Source organism: Anabrus simplex, chromosome 7 (assembly GCF_040414725.1).
Source record: "Anabrus simplex isolate iqAnaSimp1 chromosome 7, ASM4041472v1, whole genome shotgun sequence".
Classification (NCBI taxonomy): domain Eukaryota; kingdom Metazoa; phylum Arthropoda; class Insecta; order Orthoptera; family Tettigoniidae; genus Anabrus; species Anabrus simplex.
Window position 1 is genome coordinate 143,888,961 of NC_090271.1, and position 18,837 is coordinate 143,907,797.

An 18,837-nucleotide genomic window follows, 5' to 3' on the forward strand; every position below is an offset into this window, starting at 1 on the left:
ATGTGAAGTCATTTTCATATGGCTATACCATTTCATTTGGATCATTTCTAATGTCTAATGTCTAGTACCGCAACTTGAGAAATACCATGGTTCTACTTTACTAGCGATAAGTACCATTATGAGGGGCCATTGCCCTGGATTTTGGACCCCTTTGCACAACAAGAATCATTGATTCAGAATTGTGCTTTGTAAGCAGTCCCTTAGTCAGTAATACTATTTTTTCAATATAGTTTCTGGAAAGGTGTCAGAACATACATATGTTGGTGACAGGCCCCAGGAATTCTCGTAGTTTCTCGGCCGACCGTACGCGATGGGCTACGAGAATATATGCACCTAGGTGCACTAATCATGGGCGCTGGTATTCCCGTGGTGTTTCTCATATAGCAAGTACTAATCACAGGCAATGCAGACCCACGGTGTCACTCATATAGTGCGGGCTGTATCTACTGATTGTTATAAGTTCATAATCATTGTTCATTGTCATCTTTTTGAATTGTAGCCAGTGGATCGATTTTGTAATTATTTTTAACTTTCAGTATTGCGAGTTGGCTCCGCTGATTATCTTAAATTCATATTTATCCTTTCATTCTTCTTCATCACGTTTTAAGTTCTAGTCAGTGGATTAATTTTGGACTTTTAAATTGTCATTGCATTTCATCTCATTTCGTACCATTAGAGGCTGATGACCTAGATGTTAGGCCCCTTTAGACAACAAGCATCACCATAATCAAATCGTGGTCAACAGTCTCGTGTGTTGGAATACAACAATCACTCAGATGCACAAAAGTCGAGTATAGATAGCACTTGTAGCATATAGTAGGTATAGATACAATCAGCAGCTTCTCAAAAGATGATCAATCCAGTTCGTAATTTAAAAATTTGAAGTTGATATATAGAATAGTCTTTGCGTTACATGGGTTTGAGTGCAGCAGTATAAATTTGTTCTTGCAGGCTTGAACTATCCGGTGTTAACTAAAAGGACCTGTAACTTTGAATAAGTAAATTTAAATCCTCACCAATTGTTATTGAATTAATTGGTCATCGCTGAAAACCTCTGATGAGATAGTATGATGTTGAACCACTTGCAGAAATAAAAATAAATAACTCAGTGATAGGATTATTCTTGTCAGGTTTTATTTACAGTATTGTATACATCAACATGTCAGTTATAGCTGAAGAGACCTTTGGTCCTTCTCATAATCAGCTTTGAATAAATACATTTAAATCTTCACCTATCGCTTTTGGTGTAATTGGTGGAGAACTCCGTCATGGGATTATTCTTGTATTTTATTCGCATTGTTATATACATCAGCATGGCTGATCTAATGTTTTATTTTTCATTTGATTGAGAGCTGGGCGTTTCAGAGTCATTCTGCACTTCTATCAGTGGCGTGAGTTCCCGGAGGGAAACACATGACGAACCATCTGCCTCCATGTTGACAAAAGTGTAGCTTCTGATCATCACCATGAAGATGAGCATGTCTACTAGGATGAGACCCGCAAACATGAAAAACTCGTTCGCCTACAAAGATTTAGACATGACCTATATTTCAAGATACCTTTGTTGGACATATGCAAAAGAAATATTCTAAACTGGTTAAGCGGGGTCACATTAACCCATGTACGGACAAACCCTGAAACATTTGATGAGCAGCCCACAAAGCTAGCAAACACCACCTAGTTCAGAATGAACTTGTTGACGGAGGCAAAAATGGACAATCAGTTCAGTGGTGGTTGCTGTTTCCTAGACAAATACTTAGTACTGTATTCTTAATATGTACTTTAGATTAAACAACTAATAAATTACAAATATAAATAGATAACATATAAATAATATAAATAATAAATTACAAATTCTAATTACATTTCTTTGACATTTGCAATTATTTCAATAAAATGTAGATTTATTTCAGTTAAAGTTATTTTTAGTTACACCAACAGATACAGTATTTGTCAGTCAGACGTAGGGTTGCCACATGTTCTGAAAAAGCAGGATTGTCCTGAATTTGAGCATGTGTCCCGATGTCCTGACTGAATTTTTTAAAATCCCTAAATGTTCTGAATTTTAAAAATCAGAGCAAATTATTTAAAATTTTGCTCAAATGCTTTTGGAAGGGAATATCTCATTTGTTATTTAAAAATCAATGCAAATAACATTGAATATTATATAATTTTGTAGTGGTCTGTAAAGTAATTATTTTACTTAAAGTATGATTTCTTATTCTTTCTCTATTTGATTTTTAACATTAACGTCATATAACAAGTGTGTCTTTTGGTAATGGATGGGATAGTTCACATGGAATTACCCAAATACACTCGTTGGAACCATAGGTGCCAAGGTTTGGTCTTAAGCACGGAGGCAAGGATGAATATATCAAATATTTTTACGAGAGCCAAAACACTATTGCATCCCTGTACCACTATAAGAACGCAGGCAAGTGCTCCCGTGGAGTCTGCCTATGTTTGGGACTTGTTGATGTTGGTGTCCTGAATTTCATCCTGAACCTTATGGCAACCCTAGTCAGACGGGAACTGTATATTGACTTGGCCTAATTCATTAGTGAAAGCAACTGCTCATACAAATAAGTAGGAGCATACATGCTGCAAATAATCTTAACTTCCTGTGTTTAGCAGTGTTTGAATACATTTACCCCAACTTTATTGAGGCATGAGTGTTTAAAAAATGGATCCTTTTGCACTGATATTCAGTCTGTAACAGAGAAACTGTTTTCCTGTTCATAATGAACGCATTTAGGGGCAGATTGAATGCACATGATGGATTTCCAATTGGAACTGTGCCGCTGCTTGCCTATGACTATTATTTAAGTTTATGATACAAAAGAGTGACAGACAAACTCTGATTAGCACAGTTCTTTCTCTTGTAGTTTGAGCAAAAGTCAGACCTACTTGTGTACCGTAAACAAATAATGGCCCACTATCCACGTTACCCTATCCCCATCACAGAAATACTGGATGGTCTCACTGTAACCATCTTCATACTGAGCAAGTTGGCTACATGAATTGGGTCATGTAGCTGTGAGCTTGAATTCAGGAAATTGTGGGTTTTAACCCCACTATCAGCAGCCCTGGAGATGGTTTTCCATGGCATCTTATTTTCACACCAGGCAAATGTTGAGGCTATACCTTAATTAAGGCCATTGCCCCTTCATTCGCAGCCCTAGCCCTGTCCTATCCCATTGTTGTAGACGTAAAGGAAAAAAAAAAAACCATCTTCACATTGTCATGCTATTCAATTGGTGATTGTTTTTCTTTTCTTGTACTATGATTAGCTTTTTCAGTTCATGTGAATAAATTAGTTTCTTCTGCAGAATTAACTTGACTTCTCTTTCGATTAGCGCCTCATGACAAGACAGTTATTTTAATTTTTTATTTGACAAAAATATAAGTTTCATCTATGTTTTAGAGGAGCAGATCTACTTTTTGATGTTGATTTGGATGTGACAGTGAAAATCCACAGCCTGTTTCCAGTCATTCGACCGGATCAGGAATGGAATGAATGAAGCCCTCATCTAGCGGCAAGGATAGAAATTGTGCCAGCTGCCGAAGCCTGTCGCACTCCTCTGGGGCAATGATTAATGAATGACAGACGAAATGAAATGATATTGGTGGGTGTTGCTGGAATGAAATATGACAGGGAAAACCAGAGTACCCGGAGAAAAACCTGACCCGCCTCCACTTTGTCCAGCACAAATCTCACATGGAGTGACCGGGATTTGAACCACGGAACCCAGCGGTGAGAGGCCGGCGTGCTGCCGCCTGAGCCACGGAGGCTCTTAGATGTAACAGTAATGAAGTTAATTCCTTAAAACTGTTCATTACATAATGGACATCAATATTTAAGAACATAAGTCTTATGTACTTCTCAACTGTGAGAACAATTATGTTAAAGAATTGACGGTTATAGGTTAGGGTTCTTACTTGTCCCAGGCATGATAATGAACATGTGAACTCCAATTGAGGATTTCACTGCAAGAACCTCATAACCATGATTAAAGTCTCTTTCTTGTTTCCTTCATTGCTGATGACCTCTTATCCCCCACTATATGCATACAGAATCAGGAAGTTATATTGTTATTGTAGATTATGTCAGGTCAGGAACATCTTGTTACCATGAGTGACAGTAAATGGTACTACCTGTAAGGCCAAGGGTTGGACGGTCAATATCAAACCTGAGAAACTAAGGGAGAACATATGGCTACGAGAAGAAGAGGTTTAGGTGGTGGTTGTAGCCTTTGAGAAGGAAATGCCTCATAAATTCATCAGAAAGCTGCTGCCCTGCAGGTGTGGCAGGTAGAGATGGGCAAAGTGACACTGCTGACTGTTTCAAAACATTCAGTACCCCACGGCGAATTGCTTTGAAGGAATGTATCAATTCATGGCACACTTACGTCTCGGACTGCACGACAAGCAGTACCTGGATGGTGTCTCGCGATGGCATAGTGAAGCGTGTATCAACACATCAATCAATCACTACTGATCTGTTAGGGCAGTCGCCCAGGTGGCAGATTTCCTATCTGTTGTTTACCTAGCCTTTTCTTAAAAGATTGCAAAGAAATTGGAAATTTATTGAACATCTCCAATCCCTAACTCCCCTTCCTATAAATGAATATTTGCCCCAATTTGTCCTCCTGAATTCCAACTTTATCTTCATATTGTGATCTTTCGTACTTTTAAAGACACCATCCAAACTTATTCGTCTACTGATGTCCTCCCACGCCATCTCTCCACTGACAGCTCGGAACATACCACTTACATGTAATAAATATCATTTTTAGTTAATAGATCAATGTAAATCATCCAAGACAATGACTTATCGTATTGATTAGGTGGTCAGTTTAATAAATAACTTACTGTTATTATTGTAATCACATACCACTTACAGTTAAAATTGAAATAATTGATAAAGAGATTCAACCTATTCAATACAAAAGAATAAGAAATGTAGTGAATTACATTCCCGTTTAATAATAAGTAGAAATGGTACCGGTTTCGACCCTAGTCCAGGTCATCATCAGCTGATTAAAACATGAAAAACAATGCATAGGAAAAGGAAATGAAAGATCAAGTACACTCCGGATCAGTAGAAGAGGCGATATAAAAATGAACGGGGGTAGACACTGTAAAACTCAGAAGAAATAAAATGCAAGTCACTCAAAAGAAAACAGTGCGCAATTCTCTGAGCGGCAGCATGGCACACGCAGCGCTAGGCAAAGTCCTACAATGTTTATGAATAGCGGAGAACGGTTAAATGAGCCCGTTTTTAAACACTGTCAGGCACAAAGTCACATCACAATCGAACACATACGAAGATCCATAATCGTGCAGGAGTTGAAGACGAGTAGATCCATTGAAGCAACATGCCGGCTCCCGGTGATCAGCGCGACACATTCAACATTAGGCACTGTCGTTTCAAATGCCGAAGTAAAATGGAGAATAGCTTGAAGATCCAGTAATTTTCCTCGGTCGCAGGAAAGTAAGTATATAGATAAATATAATACAGTTCAATATTATTGAATAAGTAATTGTGCTCCAATAGAATACCTAGAACAGTTGACATAAAAAAACAACTGCCTAACAGTCCTAATTTTAATCTCTTCCTTTCTTTCAAATTTATTTTTAATTACCACAAAAACAGCTTCGTGATCACTAATACCATCTATTACTTCGGTTTCTGTATAGAGCTCATCTGGTTTTACCAGCACCACGTCCAGAATATTCTTCCCTCTAGTTGGTTCCATCACTTTCTGAATCAGGTGCCCTACCCATATTAACTTATTTGCCATTTGTTGGTCGTGCTTCCTGTCGTTCGCATTACCTTTCCAATTGACATTTGGTAAATTGAGATCACCTGCTACAATCACGTTCCTTTCCTTATCGTTTCCCACATAGCTGATTATCTTGTCAAATAATTCTGAATCAGCATCTGCGCTACCCTTTCCTGGTCTGTACACTCCAAAGACATCAAGTTGCCTATTATCTTTAGAGATGAGCCTTACCCCTAGAATTTCGTGTTTGTCATCTTTAACTTTTTCGTAGCTTACAAATTCTTCTTTCACGAGAATGAATACTTCCCCTCCTACCATTCCTATCCTATCTCTACGATACACCCCCCAGTTCCGTGAGAAAATTTCTGCATCCATTATATCATTTTTCAGCCATGATTCAACTCTTATTACAATATCTGGGAAGTATATATCTATTAAATTACTTAATTCTATTCCTTTACAATACTTCCACAGTTGAGTACTAACAGTTTTATGTCATCCCTACTTGATTTACAGTTCGCTGTTTTCTTAACACCGCTCCCTAAGCCACCCTGTTTCCCTGAATGTACCTCCCTGTAACCCTTCTAAACAAATTTCCTAACTTATATGTACCACTGCGGTGTAAGTGAAGGCCATCTGAGCGCAGATCCTTATCTCCTACCCACCCATTAGGATCTAGAAATTTCTCTCCGAGTTTCCCACATACCTACTCCATAGTCTCATTAAAATCCCCAATCACCTTCCAGTCAGTATCCCTCCTACACAGTATTCCAGTGATAACAATCTCCGCTTCCTTAAACTTCACCCGTGCTGCATTTACCAGATCCCACACATCCCCAACTATGTTGGTACTTATACCTGCTTATCTTACGTTGTTAGTACCAACGTGAAACACTACCACCTTCTCCTTCCCCTCTCCCTTCTCTTCTACTTTCCTCAACATCTGCCTTAACCTAATTCCTGGATAACACTCTACCCTGGTACCCTTTCCTCCACACACTTTCCCAACATGTGTAACAATAGAATCCCCCATGACCAGAGCCTCAACCCTACCCACCTCATTTGATCCCCTCCCCTCCTGGTCAGTCCTATCTTTCCTGACAGCTGCAGAAGCTACTTCCTCCTCCCTTTTCTCCATCCCTTGACCCTGTTCCACCTGTCTTTTCCTATCGACTACTCCACATTTCCCTTTCCTACCTCTTCCTTTTCCTCTACTTCCATACTTCTTGGCAACAGTTTCCTGTTCCTCACCTTCTCTCGGTTGTTCTCCCTGCAATGACTCGTACCGATTTCTCACTGACACCTGTCCTGAATTTTGATCCTGAATGGAGCCCTTAGCCTGCAATATCCTTCCCCTTAAAAAATTAGACCACCTGTCTTCCACAATTCCCCCCTTTCCTTCCCATCCCTCTATTACACCTACTGTATCCTGTACATTGTTTGGAGGCCTACTTTCCTTCCTGTCCTCTGAGAGAATCCTAATTATCTCCCTCAAGCTCTCCAACTCCTCCCTCATACTCCTTAATGCCTGGCCACACCCACAGTTCCTACACTCGCACTGCTTAGCCATTTTTTTACTAAATAATGAAAAGAAAAGGAAAAATAAGATAACTTATTCCGTGCAAACTAAAAATGAAAGGAAAGAAATATTGTCTAGGTTAGTTCACAAAGATCACACGACAGTAAGTTAATTAATTTAGGCTACTACAGTACTACTTAATTGTACTATTTTTTATTCCTACAACACGCTAACACGATGAAAATTGCTGTTAATTACTGGAAACAGAGAATAATACACAAGAATTACACAATTCTTAACTGCAGTTAAGTCTACCGTAATTACAACAGAATTTTAGTAAGAGAGTACCACATGGCACACTTCCGCCTCGGACTGCAAGAGAAACAGTGTTCCTATATGTAGTACCTGGACAGTGCCTCGCGATGGCACAGTGAAGCGTTGTGTGGACGTACAGCACTCTTCTGTCTCAGATTACAAGAGAAGCAGTGTTTCATAATGGCCTGGTGAAACATGAACCACGCTTCATAGCTATGTTCATTTCACTGAATAAACTTAGTGGCGTTCTTATAACGATAAAACATGAGGTTTATGAAATATTTAACGAACAAATGTACAAAATACATTATGATAAATAGATGATATATGGTAGGCCTATAATAGTACTAGTATATAGTAATATCAAGCATTTCCTTCTTTACTAAGTGCTTAGAATGATACTAAAAGGGAGTGCTTAGAATGATACTAAAAGGGATCAGTTTTATAGTTAAAAGCGCACTAAAGCAGTAACTAATATGAATACTATGATTTCTTAACTAGTTTATATTGTTTGTTAATGTACTTAAAATTCCAATTTCAGACTCCTCTTGGATTTCATTAGGCCTACTCACTTTATAATTACTCAAGTTAGTTTATTTACTTAGACTAGTATTTTACTATGCTTTTGTAACTGGATTAGGTGGTTTTCGTTGGTCTCGTATCTAATTGTTGGATCAATGATGAAACCTTCAGAACAGGACGGCTTAAAAGCAATAATGTCAATGCGTCGGTTGCTTCCTCTGTTACTGAGCTCGATAGCTGCAGTCGCTTAATTGAGGCCAGTATCCAGTATTCGGGAGATAGTAGATTCGAACTCCACTGTCGGCAGCCTTGAAAATGGTTTTCCGTGGTTTCCCATTTTCACACCAGGCAAATGCTGGGGCTGTACCTTCATTAACGCCACGGCCGCTTCCTTCCCACTCCTAGCCCTATCCTGTCCCCTCGTCGCCATAAGACCTACCTGTGTCGGTGCGACGTAAAGCAACAAGCAAAAAAATTTTTAAAAAAATGGCTTCCTCTGTTGGAGAGACCACGTACTTCTTCATAGACATTATAACCTTGTCCTCCTAAAGTGTTAGCTGTCATTGATCTGGCTACATTATGGCATGAGGTGCATAGTAATTCACCATGTGGACAGGCTCCTAGGACATGTGAAAGAGTTTCGAACTCTCTGTGGCAACACCGACAGAGGCTGTTGCCCTGGAATCTGCCAGGTACAGTACGCACAGCAGAAACATTGGCGTTCATTTTTATTGCATCATGCCATTCATTGCAAGACAATCCTTTATGATCACAAATCCATATATTCGCTGGAGTATACTGTTTAAATAGGACTACACCTTTGCCTTTATGCTCTTTCTTGCTCCAGTTGTCAAAAGCTCTTCTTCTCAATTCGAGTCGAACTTTCTTTGTGTCTACAAAACCATGTATTTGGCTCGAATAGATTCTATTTCTGCTACATTCAATGCGGTGAGGCTCATGCTGATTTCTCAACGTAAGTTTCTCATCGAGTGTAAAAAAAAAATATTATTGGAAGATTTCAAAATTTTGCATGCATTAATATGTTGCAAATATATTTCCCATGATACACAAAATAAACCCAGACCTTTAAATTTCATTTTAGCATATATCATATCATTCGGAACATCCATGGGAAGTTGCAAAATTTCCTTTAATGCTTCCCTAATCATAATATCAGTGTCATTTATAAATTTGACTGGAAAATCTTTTGTGGTCGTACTGTCTGAAATTTATATACCAAACTGGAAATGATTACAAATTTTTGATTGGAATGCAAAAGTGGAGAAGAAATGGAGGAGCTCTAGGGTGTTTTTGAGCTTATTTAGAACCTTGACAGACTGGAAAGTAATTTCATTGGAGAAATTTACACCCAAATACTTAATAGATTCTCCTTTCTTCAGACATGGTATCTGTTTTTCATCTGCTGTGAATAGTTTTTCTTCTGATAGGTGACCATGTTTCATGCATATTCCTTTACATTTTCCAATATTGATGTTTAGCCCAATTTCTTGTAATTGATGTATGGCCGCATGAGCAAGTACTAAAGCTGACTCAGAATCTTTTCCAACAATAACTACATCATCAATGAAACTTAATACTGTTAGAGCTTCATAATCTGGACTCAACTGAAAGCTATATTGGGTAGATATCGACATTTCGCTAAGGTCATCCAGAATATGATTGATGGTGAGATTAAACAGGATTGGCAACAGAGGAGATCCTTGCATAACTCCCCTGCTTATCAAGAGAGGTCTTGTTTTGCTTCCCTGCGTCTGAATTTGTGTGACATTTCCTGTTTGCAGATTCATGATTAAATTCGCAAGTTTGGTAACGACTTTAGTGTATCATTAAAATGAGCATGACCAATGTTGTCAAAGTTTTTCTGTATATCTAAGAATATAGTAGTCAGATTGGCTTGTTTGTTTTTGGCTTCATGGAGAAGAGAGTTGAGTATCGCAGTGTTGACATGCATTCCAGAGGAGTTAGTAAATCCTCGTTGATTGGGGTTTAGGACAACTTGTTCACAAAGACGCCTGTCAAGGACCCGCTCAATTATTTTTCTTATTACTGAACAGATTGTGATAGGTCTCCAGTTCTTAATACTGAGTGTATCTCCACCTTGATGGATTAGAATAGTCCTGGCCTTTTTGAAGATTAAAGGTACAACCCCAGTTTTCAACATACGTGTGGCAATGTGAAATATTATGTAGACTACAATACTGTCTTTGATAACTCTGACGAGAACGTGGACTGGACCGGGTGATGTGTCTACGGCTATATGATTAACAGCAAAGCTGATTTCATGTGGGCTTATAGTGCCATTAAATAAAATGTCAATTTGTTCCCTATCAATATCATTGGATCGAATTATGTCATTAGGTTGCCCAAGATTTTCAGAGAAATAATGGAATATTTCATCTGAAGGAATTTTAGTTTTCAGCATTGGAATTTGAAACAGATCTAATACCCTTTCTGTGCTGATTGTAAAAGTGGTACTGGATAAGCTGATATTTGGGTTTTTCGCAGCGTTTTATTCGGTCCCGTTTTGTTGCCCATTCAGGATTGGTTGTCTGTTTATATTTCCTTTGGTTGTCTGTGGTTTGTTTATTTTTCCTATACTGGTAGTATTTCTGTGACGGATGTTTGGGGCCAGGGAGTAGATCAGTCGCAGAAGCTAAGAACTCACACTAAATGTTAATCTCATGGTTAAATTGCTCGTCTGCCAAGTTAAAAAAAAAAATCTACTATGCTACTGCATCATTTTCTGCTTAAATTCATGCGATAAAGTGTTGACATCTTTAGTTTCCGTGTTAGCATGAGGGTCACTTTCTTGAACGATTGTTTCGACATTTTGAGAGAGATCAACCCCCTGTCCATTTCGAGAAACTAAAATTTGACGGTGAATATCAGGATGAGCTTTGCTGATGTGTATTTTGACCCCATGGGAACTGGAGTAATGACATCCACAGTGTGGACACTGACAATTTATATTGTCAAATGCCTGATTTGAAGAATTCACAGTTTTTCTAGCTGATAAACTTGGATGAAGAGTTTGAGATGCCTGAGGAAGTCCTAAATTAACGTGCAGTTGTTCCCTATCTACAAATGATGAGTCCTAGATAGTGGCTCGTGAGCTTTTGCTATGTGTATGTTAATGCCCCTCTTTGTAAACTTTCTGTGACATATCTTGCATTCAATAAATGTAGGCACAGCACTTGAAGTGCTTGATACTTCCCGAGAATCAACCATGCTCTGGAGTGTGTGGCTAATCTGTAATAATTCTTTCCACTGCTAACACAAAGGTAAACAGCTGATGTGAAGTGCCAGAATAATAATGTTTAAATATTATCATTTGTTCAACAACAGTGGTACAGAAATTGACCAACAAAGCCGTCATAGAAGGTACCCCACAATGATATCGCGGAGGTTGTACATTGGTAATGTAACAGAGGAAAATCAGATGCAAATCGTTAAAATAATCTATACGATATCATAAAGGTTCTACCACAATACTACCATCCAGTTAATTATATTGTAAGATTTGTTATATAAATCCAATATATCCAGTAAAATGTCCAAATGCAGCACCTAACCTAAATTGTTGATATCGTGTGTAAGCAGATTAGACGGTTTAGCCATAAATAATATGGTCACAAGATGATACAATTCTTACTCATGAAGGCCTAAAGACTGCCTTAATTGTCCTAAACGAAGATTGTCTTAGTTAATCTATAAAATATTTGTGATATAGAGTAACATAGCAGCCATTTGATAAACGTAAACAAACAACACGTGTACTAACCTATAAGTATACGACAAAACAACTATAAATGCAGAAAATGACACAAGCCACAATGTAAACCACAAAACATAATTCAAAATATCATCAAGACCAGAAAATCTGTAATAAACATGAATATTAACCGTAATAAAATGTCAAAATATCAAGATCAGGAAGTGTGTCTTGACTACCAAGTCACTGCCTTCTGTTTGCTTGGTAAACCTCTGAGTACCTCATAAATCATCCAGTTATCATTATGGTCCTTTTATAGATATAGTTTTCTTCTCTGCTCTCAAGCAGAGAAAAAGTAACATGTCCTCAAGGATCACTATTTTTTCCAGACTTGCCAATTTTTTAAAGTCATTTTTTTTTTTTTTTTTTTTTTGTAGCATTGCTGTGTCAGAATTGTCAGATGCAGGACACTCTTTCATTTAATTTCAGACTTTTATTTTTAAAAACAGGGCACATTATTTAGGCTAATATTTAAATGGGCTTGCATTGGGTTCAAATACCACTGACAGCAGCCATGATGACTGTTTTCCATGGTTTTCCATTTTCACATCAGACAAATGCTGGGGCTGTGCCTCAATTAAAGCCCTGGCTGCTACTTTCCCAATCCTAGCTCTATTGATATCTCTCAAGATCACCAGCACTTTTATTTCCAACTGCTACAAAACAGTCACTTATAATTGTCACTTTTTGACTCGCTTTCATTACGTCTAACTTTTAAGCACAGATAATATTATCTTATTTTGTCAGAAAATCTACATCTCATTTCTAAATTTCACTTTCACCCCGTCTAGTTTTAGAAATATGTGTAGTAGCTATTATCTTATTTGAAGCTATCACAAAAAATTTGAAAACTACTAGGAAAGTACAAAACATTACCATACATGGAAAGAACAGAGTAAATTGCATCTCTCTCATTAGCATATAAATGCACACAGCACTAATCAGTGAGGGTCTGATGTAATATTGCAATGTGAGTCATGAAGCAATAGCTGGATGGGAACACAGTCCATGCTGCACAGTTGCCAGTTGAGGAAAGCCTGCTGAATAATTTGTGTTATTTTTAATATTTTCACCTTTTTAACTTCAAAATGCACGGTACCATTCAATGCCAGACATATGAACAAATAATAAAAAGGACATGTCTGGCAACCCTATTTCTTTTTCCAGTAAGACAAAATCCATTGTGTTCAGCAACAATTCCCATAGAAGTACATAATTAGCCCTTGTTGGTGTTTTAATTGAGCATGTCAAACAATTCAAATATATGGGCAACATAATCACGGATGATCTTGATTCTGTAAAGGGTATCAAATGTTAAATTGAAGTAAGAAGATTAAGATTTTTAAAAATGACAGTTGCAACGTAATGTTGTGCTGGTCTGTTGTTCTGTGCAGGGTAGAAAGCTGGAGCTTACTGAATTACCTTCTTTCAACATGTGGATCCATCATTTCAGAATGCTGCATATTCCCAGGACTATCTAAAATGTTTCATTTTATTTCCACAGATTTAAAATATGAGACAAAAGTTGAGAGACTTGACATGAAGTTCCGTACTATGAATGTTTTAAAACATAAATGTGCAACCATCTCCTTAGCAATTCCCTTGGGCAACTATATGCTTTTTGCTGACATCTTCTGAAAGCACTACACTGCTGCTTTTACCTTGTTTGCTAATGCCAAATGACAACAATTCTTATTTTTCCCCATCTTTTTCCTTATTTCTTCATTCCTGAAGATTGCAATCTCTGAGGAATTTCTGTGTATAGGTCTTCATCCTTCATGGTCTTCCGCCAAATAGGTTACTTGTGTGGAGATGTCCTGGTTGCATGTTTTATGCAGTCTGTCCACCGTGTAGGAACTCGTCCACATTCTCTCTATCCAGCAACATTTCCAGGAGTGTGTTTTTCAAGATTACCTTTTCCTCATTGCAGATTGTGACCAAAGAACTGGAGAATTCTTTGTTGGCAAACTGCAGATAGCCTAATAGGACTCATTGATACAAAATGCTGTCCAAAGGATGCAAAGCATACTTCTCCAGCACCACATCTCAAATGAATTGAACTTTTTCAAATCTGCGGTTTTTAACATCCATGTTTCAGCGCTGTAAAGGAGGATAGAAAATACTAGAGTCTGAACTGATCTCATCTTCAGCTTTACTGAAATGGAGCAGTCTTGCCAAATTGAATCATTGTGTTCTTGGCCGTGCTGATCCTTTTCCTAGTCTCCACTTCACAATTTTTGTTGCTTGATATAATTGCACGAAAATACCTCATATCTCAAGCTGTTTTAATTTGTCTGAAGACTGCACAAATTCAGTTTCGTGGCCCTATCATCTACAAGGGCTATTTTTTTTTTCAAGGTCCGATTGGTCACGAAATGAAACAGCAGTACAAATTTGACACTTTTCTATTAGTAACACTTACTGATACTTCACAGCTATTTTTCAACATAGTCGCCTCGCAGATTGAGACATTTGTCGTAGCGTGGTACCAACTTGTCAATGCCCTCTTGATAGAACGTCGCCGCCTGCACCTGTGTAACCATCTTTGTACGCCGGTCTGCAGCGCCTCGTCGGTGTCAAAATGTTGTCCTCCTAGCCAGCGATTCATGTGAGCAAAGAGGTGAAAATCTGATGGAGCCAGGTCCGGACTGTACGCTGGGTGATCGAAAACGTCCCACTGGAAACACTACAGGAGGTTCGTGGTAGCAGCTGCAGTGTGCAGCCGAGCATTGTCAATGCCTGATGACAACATCCCTCTCCGCTTATTCTGAATTGCCCGTCGTAGACGTTGAATAGTCGCACAGTATGCGGCTGCAGTGATGGTGGAACCACGTTCCATGAATTCCACCAACAGAACTCCTTTCCGGTCCCAGAACACAGTAGCCATACACTTTCTGTTGGAGAATGTTCGCTTGAATTTCTTTGGCTTACTCGGGGAGTAAGAATGCATCCACTGTTTGGATTGCTCTTTTGTTTCTTCCGTTTCAAAATGAACCCATGTCTCGTCCCCTGTGACAATTTTGTTCAAAAAATCCGGTCCTTCATCATGGTAGCGCTGGAGAAACGCTAAAGCGGCGCCCATTCGCTGTGTTTTGTGACGGTCAGACAGCATCTTCGGAACCCATCTCGCACAAAGTTTGCGATACTGAAGTGTCTCACTCACAATTGTGTAGAGAGCTGACCTGGAAATTTCAGGAAATGAAGCACTCAACACAGAAATTGTGAACCGACGATTTTCTCGAATTGCTTGATCCACACGCTGAACAAGATCATCGGTTGACACACGCTTCCTTCCCTGGCCGCCTGCATCATGGACGCCTGTACGCCCTGCTGTAAAGTTTCTGCACCATTGTTGCACTTTGCTGTCGCTCATGCACGTTTCACCATACACACGACTTATTCGGCGATGAATTTCAGCTGCATTGCATCCCTCAGCCTGAAGAAATCGAATTACACACTTGGCGGGCGAAGCGATCGTTGTAGCCATGTTTACGAGCGCGCTGCACGTTCACTACTGACGGGACTGAGGTGAGGCGCATAACGGTCATTTCAGAGACGTTGCGCAACACATCTGCGCAGCGGTTCGTCATATATTCGCGGGCGTTTGACTGTCGCGACTGATCGGACCTTGAAAAAAAAAAATAGCCCTCGTATAATCACTTTCGTCTTTTGCAGTTGACCTGCAAGACCAATTTGATACTTTCATTTCTGACATGGTCCAGAAGCTTTTTCATTGTTGGAAAGAAGTAAATGTCACAGTGGGTTAAGTTAGTTGAATAGACCAGATGTTGAAGCACACATTTCTGCGTTTGACTCTGAGACCAGGAGGGACTGATGTGCAAGTGCGTTGGCATAGAGAAGGGAGAAGCTTAACAGCAGTGCTAGCTGTGAAGAGATGATTATAGAGATGTTAAATGTACTCGTGCTCTTGCAGACTAAGGGAAAATAAAATACAACTTCTAAAGCTGTTTGCATTTCCTCTGGGTCATTGCTAATAATTTTAAGTTGTCAAATAGCCTAAACATCCATATATTGCATGATGTCTTGTTCTGTGCATGTAGGAAGGCCATGAATTTGACTATGGGGAATGGAAATTGGTTGTTTGATATGTTAGTTTTCAGTAGAGTTCTATATCCCCTTTTTGTCAATAGTGAATTTACCTGACTCTTAAACAGCCTCATTTGAGTAATAATGATGACAAGAATGTTTCCAAAGGCCACTGACACGTACCATGCAGCTGTAGATACTGTTTTCATACTGTTGGGAGCCTGTGGACAAATCATTTCATGAATTAGTGTAATGTGGTGGTGGTGATTATGGTTTTAAAAGTAAGTACAACTAGGAAACCATCCTTTGTTAACACTAATCAGAGCGAAAAAAAAATGAAAGGGGCCCGACACTTCAAAAAATGAAGATATCAGCCAAAGAAAGACAAGGGCCTCACAGGGCATGAAAATTAAAGGCTCTCTAGGCCTCGAACGCTCTAATACTGCCGGAGTTGGAAAAGAACAAGAGTTGACCAAGGGAGGTCGGATAGGATAGATGAAAGCGAGGAGCCTGGCACAAGTAAGTGGAAGCAATGCCAGGACTCAGCTAAGGGCCCCGTGGTTGCCAACCCACGCTCCCAAGTTAAGAGCCCCTGGGGCTTGAATTAGTGTAATACTGATACAATTTCAATTATGTCCAGTATAAGTAATGGAAGAAATGACCTGTTGGAATCCTTTTCTCCATCTGTGTTTGTCTTGTGTACATAGACTTTTACCACTGTATTAATCTTTCCTCTCTCCCCTTTTCCTGTGATTATCTGCCTTTCTTCTTATCCTCCACTTTCCACATCAGACAGAAGATCTGTGTTAAAGCTGGGATCTGTAGAGGAACTGGGATTGAAGAGGAGAGATTGCAGTGTATGATGATTTGAAGTTTGTCCTTATCCTTTAGTGTTTTCATGTTAGTTGTTTTCTCCTCTCTCTCTCTCTGTTGCTCCTTCTTCCCAGACTGACATGGCTATGTGGTTTAGTCCGCATGTTCTAATACCCAGCCACTTGGATACAAGTCCATTGGCCGTGAATATGGACATTTTTCGATCTTGATTTGTGTGTACCATCTTTGTTCAAGCTGTAAATTACTCCTTGCCTCAGAGGTGAAGATCATTATGTGAGTGGATGTGTTCCTGTGGTTCAGTGTGATGACAGGATGTTAGAGTGTGATTATGATGAGATAGGGAGAGGGTGAAGCCTGGTGTCATTGAATAGCCTGTTTCTGTCAAATAACACCAGGGGGTCTGCTCAAGGTTCAACGTCCCCATCTGAAGAACGAATATCACCTTCAGCAGCGTCACATGACCTCGCCCTATATGAACACTGTAGAGAAGTTTGGAATTGAACCCTGGCTTTTGTTGCACAATTTATCCTCCACAACAGGACTGGTACAGAAAATTCTCTTATAAATTGAATATACTGTCAGTAGACTAGGTATACCAGGCGGTTCACCAGCCCTGCTATCCAGTTTTGTGCATCCCTTCACATTTACTACAATTCTGAAGGACATCGGTCCCTCTCCCTAAATCGGGATAACATAACAAGATGTGTGTTTATGGGCTAGAAGACAGCAGGAATCATGAGCACTGCAATTAATTCATTATGGGTACCTCAAATGAACCCGTAAAATAAGTACAGATATGCAGAACACATACTTTAAAACACGAGGTGGATGCACAGACCGGGAGCATAGTACTGTATAGGCTGGGAAGTGGGCGCCGTAGGTCAAGTGTTGCAGTAGCTCACATGGCAAGCGGGCGGGGAGTGGACAATGCTCAAAGGTAGGAGGTTCGAATCCCACACAAGAATTTTTTTAACAGCCAGTTGCCTGGAATGTGGTAAAGTTACATACTTGATAGCTTCCAAAGACTGATTTGTTTATTTGACCCTGTAAAAAACCGTATATATCATTGCATTGGGTATGGTGCTGGGTTGGACGAGGATGTGGAGATGATGGTCTGTGGATAGTAAAGGTTGGGAAATAAGCACTGTAGGTCAAGTGTCGCAGTAGCTCACATGGGTAGCGCGCGGTAGGATGTGTGATAGTTGACAGTGCTCGAGGGTTAGAAGGTTCAAGTTCCATGCAAGTATTTTTTTAAAGCCAGTTGCCTGGGATGTGGCAAGGTTGTATACTTAATACCAGTATTTTTCACAAACTGATTTGTTTATTTGGCCCTGAAAAGGGCCATTGGCATGGAGCTGGGTTGATAGGGGCTAGGAAACATGTGACAGTATTTCAGTTATCCACATCCTTTAACGTAGCACCTGCTCGAACTGACGACCTCTATGATCGATACAGAGCTGCGCACGAAGCACCGTCTGGCCCATTGTAACATCTCTGGCGAAATGGATCGGCATGCCTCGGTGATGAACTGTCTAAGGTGACAAGGACTGGCCATCCAACCCAGCACCGTACCCAGTGCAATGATACATACAGTCTTTTACAGGGTCAAATAAACAAATCAGTCCTGGAAGCTATCAAGTATGCAACCTTACCACATCCCAGGCAACCAGCTGTTAAAAAAAATTCTTATGTGGAATTCGAACCTCCTACCTTGAGCATATCTCCCATCCACTTGCCATGTGAGCTACTGTGACACTTGACCTACGGCGCCCAATTTCCAGCCTATACAGTACCGTGCTCCCAATCTGTGCGTCCACCTCATGTTTCAAAGTACGTGTTCTGCGTATCCGTACTTGTTTTACGGGTTCATTCGAGGTACCCATAAGGAATTAATAGTGGCGCTCACGATTCCTGCTGTCTTCTAGCCCATAAACACACATCTCGTTATATTACTCTGGTTTAGGGAGAGGAAACGATGTCTTTCAGAACTGTAGTAAATGTGAAGGGATGCATGAAACTGG

At 39.6% G+C, this 18,837-nt stretch overlaps 1 protein-coding gene across 1 annotated transcript in view; it reads right to left on the reverse strand.

Moving 5' to 3' along the window:
* Window positions 1–252: 252 nt before the first annotated feature.
* Window positions 253–18,837, reverse strand: part of LOC136877741 (peptide transporter family 1-like) — a 133,985-nt gene continuing 115,400 nt past the window's right edge. The window contains exons 14-15 of the mRNA XM_068228730.1: window positions 16,096–16,203; window positions 253–1,522 (exon numbers count right to left, since the gene is read on the reverse strand). Of these exons, the coding sequence (XP_068084831.1) occupies window positions 1,331–1,522; window positions 16,096–16,203 (300 nt within the window). The 3' untranslated portion in view covers window positions 253–1,330. The remainder of the gene's footprint in view (window positions 1,523–16,095; window positions 16,204–18,837) is intronic.